Source organism: Suncus etruscus, chromosome 1 (assembly GCF_024139225.1).
Source record: "Suncus etruscus isolate mSunEtr1 chromosome 1, mSunEtr1.pri.cur, whole genome shotgun sequence".
Classification (NCBI taxonomy): Eukaryota; Metazoa; Chordata; class Mammalia; order Eulipotyphla; family Soricidae; genus Suncus; species Suncus etruscus.
Genome location: NC_064848.1, coordinates 205018952 through 205027479, shown reverse-complemented (window position 1 = coordinate 205027479; position 8528 = coordinate 205018952). Strand labels below are relative to the sequence as shown.

At 52.9% G+C, this 8528-nt stretch overlaps 1 protein-coding gene across 1 annotated transcript; it reads left to right on the top strand.

Annotated features, from left to right (window-relative positions):
• The first annotated feature begins 1316 nt into the window (after positions 1-1316).
• On the top strand, positions 1317-5570 carry MRPL38 (mitochondrial ribosomal protein L38). The gene is made up of 9 exons (XM_049770658.1): positions 1317-1391; positions 1517-1696; positions 2491-2625; positions 2710-2918; positions 3969-4041; positions 4189-4234; positions 4801-4959; positions 5153-5289; positions 5379-5570. The coding sequence occupies exons 1-9, from the start codon at positions 1325-1327 to the stop codon at positions 5513-5515; spliced, it is 1143 nt and encodes a 380-aa protein (XP_049626615.1). The 5' UTR covers positions 1317-1324; the 3' UTR covers positions 5516-5570.
• The last annotated feature ends 2958 nt before the right edge of the window (positions 5571-8528 follow it).

Sequence of the window (8528 nt, the reverse complement as noted above, 5' to 3'; positions counted from 1 at the left end):
ACCAACAGATTGCCCTGGCCAACAGATGTGGCTGCTAACCATTTACTAGTCCTGCATCTTACTTCTTTCATCCATGTCACCTCCAACCTCCATCCTGGCCAAAGACCAAAAGGACCTAATCCTCTCTGGTCAAAGCCTAATCTAACCTTTCCAAGACTCCTCCCAGGAATGAGCGGGGGTCTTGCAGGTAAGATCAAGTTACCTGGGAAGAATGGGAGGATGAGGCCACAGTCCTGATTGGGAGGATGAGTCAAGCTGTCAGACTGCATAATCCATGCACCAGGCTAAAGCAATCATATGATGGACAGGACGTTTGCCTTGCATGTGGCCAACCCTAGTTCAATCCCCCGTATCCCATAGATTCATCAGGCTCCACCAGGAATGAGTCCTGACCACATATCCAGGTGTGGTCAAAAATAAAAATTCTAGGGCCAAAGAGCTAGCATGGAGGTAGGATGTTTGCCTTGCATGCAGAAGGATGGTGGTTCAAATCCCGGCATCTCATATGGTCCCCCAAGTGATTTCTGAGTGTAGAGCCAGGAGTAACCCCTGAGAACTGCCAGGTGTGACCCAAAAAACAAAAACAAACAACAACAAAAAAAAAATGCTAGGGCCGGAGAGATAGCACACCAGTAGGGCGTTTGCCTTGCAAACAGTAGACCCAGGAAGGATGATGGTTCGAATCCAGGCATCCCATTATGGTCCCCTGAGCCTGCCAGGAGCGATATCTGAGCAAAAAGCCAGGAGTAACTTACCTCTGAGCACAGCCGGGTGTAACCCAAAACCCAAAACAAAGCAAAACAAAACCATCAAAAAAACAAAAACAAAAACAATTCTAGGGGCCAGAGCAATAGCACAAGCAGGTAGGGTGTTTGCTTTGCATGTGGCTGGCCTGGGATTCAAACCCCAGCACCCCATATGACCCCGAAGTCTACCTGGGGATTTTTGATTTCTGAGCGCAGAGCCAGTGAGTAACCTCTGAGCGCCTCAAGATATAGCCCCAAAACAAAAATTCTACATAGGGCCTGCCAGCAAACTCCTGGGAGATCAGACTAGATAAGAGTGCATGCAGACTTCAGGGGTTCCAATGACTTCATCTAGGTCCGCCCCTTGGTGGCAGGAGGCGGAAAGACAGCCCAGGGGATGGGGCGGAGACAGCGGTCTCGCGGTGGGCGTGGCCACACGGGGCTACTGGAGTGGGCGGGACTTCCGCCCGGCGTTCAGGCACCGCGGCGGCCACCCCTGCTGGGGTCCGCCCGGCGCTCAGGCACTGCGGCGGCCACCCCTGCTGGGGTCCTCGGGGGTCCTGCCGGGAGAAAGCAAGATGGCGGCGCCCTTATGGCGAGCCGCGCTGCGGGTCGGCTGGGGGTGTCCGGGCTTTAGCACGTCGGGTGAGCGGGCGCTCGGGATCGGGGAGCCCTTGGGGGTGGGGGTCCCCACTACGGTCATGCCCCCGGGGGCGCGGGCCTGCACCGATCCCTGGATCCCTCAGGCCTGACGCCTGCTCTGTCCGCAGCCGCCCTGAGCCGCCGGACCCCGCCGCTGGGCCCGATGCCCAACGAGGACATCGACGTGAGCAACCTGGACCGGCTGCAGAAGTACCGGAGCTTCCGTCGCTACCGGCGCCGCGCGGAGCAGGAGGCGCGGGCCCCGCACTGGTGGCGGACCTACCGGGACTACTTCGGGGCGAAGCCAGGTGCCGGGGACAAGGGGACTGTCTCCCCGTCCTCCCGGAGCCCCCCGAGTCCTGCCCACCTGCCTAGTCCCTGCATGCAAGGATGTCCGTGCTTTGGGGTTGGAGACTCCAGCCTCTGCGCTCAGGGATCAATCCTGGCAGGCATCCCGGAAACCATAAGGAATCCCGGGGATCAAACCCTTATTAAAGCTTGAAGCAGCTCCCAGCTATAATCATGGTGTGGCTCTCGGCCTTGAGGTCTGTCCCCCCCTTCCTAGGCTGACTGACAGTGATGCTGGTGATGTGGTTTAGGACCAAGTCCTTTGCGATCACAAGTCACATCTCATGACTTCTGCAACTCCAATGCAAAGTAAAGATTCAGCTTTGCGATGCAAAGAGAAGAGAAAAAGGCCTGAGCGTTAGAACAGCTGGGAGGGCTTTTTGTTCTACACACAGTCTACCCCGGTTCAATCCCTGGCATTCCTTATGGTCCCCCAAAGCACTGGCTGGAGTGATCTGAGTACAACAGAGCTGGGAGTTATCTTTGACAAGGATAAGCGTCTTGTCCCCTGCACTATCCTTCCAGCCCTATGACAGGCAGGTGTTTTTCTGCCACATCCTGCAGTGTTCCGCGGTCACCCCTAACTCTACTCAAGGATCACTCCAGGTGGAACTCAGGGGACCATATGGGATGCTGGAGATTGAACCATGTGCAAGGCAAATGCCCTCCCCGCTGTGCTATCACTCTGGCTCCAAAACTGGGAGTTTTAAGGGGTGACTTTATCTCAGTGTCTCCATCTGTCTATGCTTTCTAGATCCTAAAGACAAAATTGACATTGGGCTGCCCCCTCCCAAAGTGAACCGGGCCCAGCAGCTCCTGGAGCGAAAGCAGTTCCTCAGAGAACTCCGTGCCAATGTGGAGGAGGAGAGGGCTGCACGCCTGGGCACAGGTAAACCCTGAAGCAGAGAGATGGGGCAAGGAATGCCCCGGCCCTTACCCCGCCTCCCAACTGCCTGCCATGTCTCCTTCACAGCAAGCATCCCTCTGGAAGCGGTGCGGGCCGAGTGGGAGCAAACCTGCGGCCCTTACCATAAGCAGCGCCTGGCCGAGTACTGTGGCCTCTACCGGGACCTGTTTAATGGCGCCACCTTTGTGCCCCACGTTCCCCTGCACGTGGCCTATGCTGTCGGGGAGGACGACCTGATGCCCGTGTACCACGGCAACGAGGTGACCCCCACCGAGGTAGTGCCTGCCATACCTACTCCAGTTTGAAAGTTGGGGTGATAGTAGCCACATATCCTCTTATCCTTTTGACTGGCCACTAATTAGTAGTATGTTATGAGAAAGAATATAAAAGGGGCAAGAAGGATCCGAGCAATAGCCCAGTGGGGAGGGCGTTTGCCTTGCATATGTTGACCCAGGTTCAATCCCTGGTATCCCATAGGGTACCCTGAGCCTGCTAGGAGTAATTTTTGAGCGCAGAACTAAGAGTAACCCCTGAGCACCACTGGGTGTGGCCCCAAAACCAGAAAGAAAATAAATAAATAAATAAATAAATAAATAAATAAATAAAAATTTAAAAGGGGCAAGACGGGGCAGGAATACATAGTGGGGAGGGGGTTTGGCTTGGCTTGCCTTGTGCGCAGCTGAGCTAGGTGCAATTTCTAGGACTCCATAGTGTCCCCAAATACAGCTAGGAGTGATCCTTGAGTGCAGAGCCAGGAGTAACCTGTGAGTATCTTTGGGTATGGGTCCAAAACAAAACAGCAGCAAAACAGACATGGGGTCCAGAGTGATAGCACAGTGGGGAGGGCATTTGCCTTCCTGTGGTCAACCCAGGTTCGATCCCTGGCATCTAAGCCTACCAGGTATAATTTCTGAGTGCAGAACCAGGATTAACCTGCAAAGGAAAAAAGAGGGCCGAAGAGATGGCATGGAGGTGGGGTGTTTGCCTTGCATTGCAAAAGGACGGTGGTTCGAATCCTGGCATCCCATAGGGACCCCTGACCCTGCCAGGAGCGATTTCTGAGCATAGAGCCAGGAGTAATCCCTGAGTGCTGCTGGTTGTGACCCAAAAACAAAACAAAACAAAAAAAAAGAAAAAAAGAGGGGGATGAGAAAAAGAAGCAGGACTTGGTGCCTGCACACACACACACACACACACACACACACACACACATTCACATACACAAACACGCATTGCCATTGGCCTCTGCTTTAGCCCTGAACAGCAGGGATCCCGCAGGTTTCTGCCTGTGTTTTGGAGCTCCCACACACACGTTCTTCCTCCAGGCCGCCTGCGCCCCAGAAGTGAGCTATGAGGCAGACAAGGGTTCCCTGTGGACACTGCTGCTCACCAACCTGGGTAGGTGCCATGCTCCGCTCCCTTCCACTTCTCTCTTCCTGCCAGTCAGTTGGGTCTCTTCCTGCCAGTCAGTTGGGAGACCCGGGGCAGAGAGCATTTCTGCCCCCTTTAGGCTCAGGCTCATCTGCTTGTGTTCCTTTGTGGCAGATGGACACTTGCAGGAGCCTGACGCTGAATACCTGCACTGGCTGGTGTGAGTATTGGGGGTGTGGCCAAGGTCTCAGGAAGTCACAACTCCCTCAAGGATTGGCCCTGGGAAGCAGAAGGAACTGCCCCCTCTTTGGGGGCAGAGCCTTTGGTTTCCTAGATGGCTGTAAGCCTCAAGGCCAGGCAGGAACCGAAAGGGTTGGGCCTTAAAGGGAGGGACCAGGAAGCCTGTTCATGTCATTTTTATCCCTCTGCAGCCACCAATCTGTGCAGCAGAGCTACAGCAGAATCAACCTAAGAGTACGGGGTGGGTAGACACTCTCATAATCCCCGAGCCTTCGTGAAATGGGCTCGTAGGGGGTTGGTACCAGAGTTAGAGCTCGCCTGCTGCCCCCCTACCATCTCTGGGACTCTCTCCGTGGCCCTGAACCCCTCCTGCACCCTTCACAAGGGGGGCCCTGTGTGTGCTGCAGATTTATGAATAAATAGAGACTAATACTACCCAGATCATCCAGTGGCCCAGGGATCACCCACTTTAGGGGGGTAGGTGGTCAGAGGGACCCCACTGCACCCAACCATGTGGCCATTAACGGCTGTGCTTCCTCCTGCCAGCACCAACATCCCGGACAACAGAGTGACAAAAGGCCAAGAGACGTGTCCCTATCTGCCCCCCTTCCCTGCGCGTGGCTCTGGCTTCCACCGACTTGTCTTCTTGCTCTTCAAGCAGGACAGGCCCATCGATTTCTCTGGGGACACCCGGCCCACACCCTGGTAACCTGCACTGCCTACCTCTGGTTCCATGCCACACACCCCATGTGATGGTCTCCCTCCTTCCCTCCCCTACTTGGCCCTGAACCACCCCATGAGGGGTTGTGCTGGGCAGACGCCGAGGGGCTGCTCCAGTTTGTTTTTGCATTTGGGGCTAAGGGGGACTCAGTCCTCCATTCTCTCCCTGTTCTCCCAGCTACCAGCTGGCCCAGCGAACCTTCCACACGTTCCATTTCTACAAGAAGCATCAGGAGGCCCTGACCCCGGCCGGCCTGGCCTTCTTCCAGTGCCGCTGGGATGAGTCGGTCACCCACATCTTCCACCAGCTTCTGGGTAAGAGCAGAGTGGGCCAGGGTGCAGCTGACTGGGAAGTCCCCTCCTGGCCTTCAGCAGACCTCATGGCGCTGTCATTCTTCTTGCAGACATGCGGGAACCCGTGTTTGAATTTGTCCGCCCCCCGCCTTACCACCCCAAGCAGAAGCGCTTCCCACACCTGCAGCCGTTACGCTATCTGGACCGGTACCGGGACGCTTACGAGCCCACCTATGGCATCTATTAGTAACCACAGTGCCACCCGGAAGCTCAGCACTGGAGACAGGAGGCCCGAGTTCCCGAGGGCCAAGCTTGGGCCTGGGATTTCTGCCACCCTGGGTCCCTGCTGTCCCAGGACCCTACTGCCCTGGGTGCTGTGCTGTGACTGACTAGGCAGCCAGAGGATGGGGATAGAAATAAAGAATTAGTGCCATGCTTGCTATTGTGGTCTGTGCTGAGAACCCCATAAGCCTCTCCCCACTGTGGACTTTTACCCTCCTTGGAAAAGGAAGGGCCCCACCACCCTGTGGCCAGAGATCAGACAGCAGGTCATGCAGGGGGAACCAGCTGCCTCCTCCTGCCCCTTGTGGCCTGGCTTCAGCTGGGTGAAATCAGGAGGCCAGAAGCCCCCACTCCCACCCCTGTGCCTTGGGGGTCTGGTTCTGGGATGTTTTCATTCCGAAGAGGGTCAGACTAAGCAAAAAAAAATTGTGGGGCCGCACAATAGCACAGCGGGGAGGGCGTTTGCCTTGCACACAACCAATTCCTGGCATCCAGACAGTCTCCCAAGCCTGCCAGAAGCAATTTCTGAGCACAGAGCCAAGGGTAACCCCTGAGCACCGCTGGGTATGGCCCAGAAAATAAAGGAAAAAAAAATTTGAGCCCCTTTCCTGGTTAGAGAAACTTGGTGACATTCACAGACAGATCTGCATGTCATGGGGAAAAGCACAGAGCAGGACACCTGCTTGCATGCAATTGACTCAGTTGCTGGTTCCATCTCCAGTACCAAATAAGGTTTCAGACACATCCGCCAGGATTGAGCCATAAATACTGCCGGGTGTGGCCCAAAAACAAATGATGCCACTCACTTTGCCCAGGGAGGGCCTCTGGTCCAAGCTTGACGACTCTGGGGCTTTCTCAGAATCAGGTGTGCTGTGAGCCAAATTTTGTTTGCAGTCTACAGCACCTGCAAACAAATCCTTCGTGGAGTTCGGGAAAAATTTCACGGGAAAAGGTGGGCACGCGGAATGACTAATGACGGAAATATATTGTAAAAATGAAATGAAACCACACAGATAGTATGGGGACTCACGTTTACAAGAAACGAGAGACAATTTTATTTTTTAAGCTGGCAGCTTTTAAAAAGTAGAGGCAGGAAGGCAGATGTAAATTCTAGGCATCAAAGAGGCTGGGAGAAGAATGAAGGACCCTGGCTAGATTAGCATATGAAGAGCTGATGCTGAAGGTGAAAAGGGAGTTTGTAATTAACAGGGAAGTTGGAAGAGAGGAATGTTTCAGAGTTTCGGGGGGGGGGGGGGGAGTGAAAATTACTTTGTTTTGAGCTAAGTTATGGAAAAATATGTTTCTTGGCGCCAAGGTAGCAAAAATTACAGGGAGCTCTTAAATGGGAGACTTTTGGCTGGATTAATTGCTGTCCTTTGTTGTAGAAAGAAATTACTAAGGCCTGATTTCTAATATAGGTTAAAAATAAAGAGAAAAATAGTTACAGCCACATATATGAATTATTGCCAAACCATCCACGCAAAGGGTCACGTGATTTTGACTGCTCTATGCGGGCCTTTTTGGCAAATAATTCCTTTTCAGGAGAGCACTACATTTTGGTGTGTGCTTCTGAGTGGGAATGTGGCATTTCACTCTTTTTTTTTTTTTTTTTTATGGGCACCTGGTGGCAATATTAGGCTTTTATGGCTGTGAGCTTAGAATAGCCTTTTGCACAGTAGGGACTGAAAGGAATGAAAAACATATTTTCCCCTACACATTCCTGATGAGAGTTGTCTGTCTCTTTCTCATGCAATGTAATGTTCCCCCCCTCACCCTCCCCTCTGTGTTAACTATCTGCTTGTCTCTTATCTACTGAGCTACAGGTGCTGATCCATTTGCTGGCTCCCCATGGTTTTACAGACCCTGCATTAATCGTCCTGAAGACATCTTGGAGACTTAATGTCTGAGTCCCGCTCACTTGAAGACTTGAAGTCTGATCCCTACTCACACCTACCCCCAAAACCTCCGGATTCCCCCATATCAAAGCCCATTCCTGTTTCCGCTGTAAAAATAACTCAGCCCACCTGAAAACTGTATAAAAACCCCCTGATTTCAGACCTCGGGGTTCGCAACCTCTGCTTTGCTCTGAGCACGTTTTGAACCTCTGATCGATCAGATTAAAATTGGAACTTGCCTGCAATTTGCTGAGCACGTGCCTTTTTCACTATTCTGTGCTGGGCAACTGGGGGGGTCGGGTCGTCCGGACTTTTCATTTTTGGCGAGCCAGCCAGGAGACCCTTACACACCCTGCCCGAGCCGGACGAGTGAACAAGGTCTGCTTGGTAAGTTCCCTGGGATCCCCTCTCCCTCCTCCTCCCCTTAGCTCACTCTCTAGTTCCCCGTGTGCTTTGCTCTGGGTTTATCTGTGGGAAGCGCCATTTTGCATTGCTATTGTAAACAGACCTGGTAATTCGACTAAGGAGGCTTAGTCGTGGAAGTGTGGCTTTGGAATCCCAGATTGAGATTCCCACTTGACGCGTATACCGAGTGGCAAGAGTTGACGAACTCCAACGCAAAGTCACATCCCTGGACGCGCGCACCAGGGGGCCTAGGAGGCGATTTAAAGCAACGGGGGAGACGTTCCCTGATTGCAGGAAGGAGGTCTGTCTTTGTCTGTGTAGGTTTGCTTTCCGCCGCTATTATTGGATTTAAAACTGTTGTTGGAATATTGGCTTGCGATTTGAGTTGAATATCTGGCAATTTTGATATTGTCATTGTGTCTCTCTATTGTGAGTCCCTTGGGGGCTTGTCCATTGACTGTTACGCCGAAAAACTTTCTGTTTAAGATCTCTCTCTTCTTTATCTAAACTAACACTACTGAGTCTGACCGCAAAAGTCCCCCGGAGCCAGGTACCCCGTCTTCTCCATAAAAGACGTGGTCCGATAGATAAATCCTGGTGAAGAATAAGGGGTCTCAGACAAATCTCTCCAGATAGATTTGCCCTCCAACAAGACAAAACTGAGCACTGATTAGGAAC

Coding starts and splice junctions, on each gene's coding strand:
- MRPL38 (XM_049770658.1), top strand. CDS start 1,325: ATGGCGGCGCCCTTATGGCGAGCCGCGCTGCGGGTCGGCTGGGGGTGT. Junction 1,697..2,490: donor CTACTTCGGGGCGAAGCCAG/GTGCCGGGGACA, acceptor TATGCTTTCTAG/ATCCTAAAGACAAAATTGAC. Junction 4,960..5,152: donor GACACCCGGCCCACACCCTG/GTAACCTGCACT, acceptor CTGTTCTCCCAG/CTACCAGCTGGCCCAGCGAA.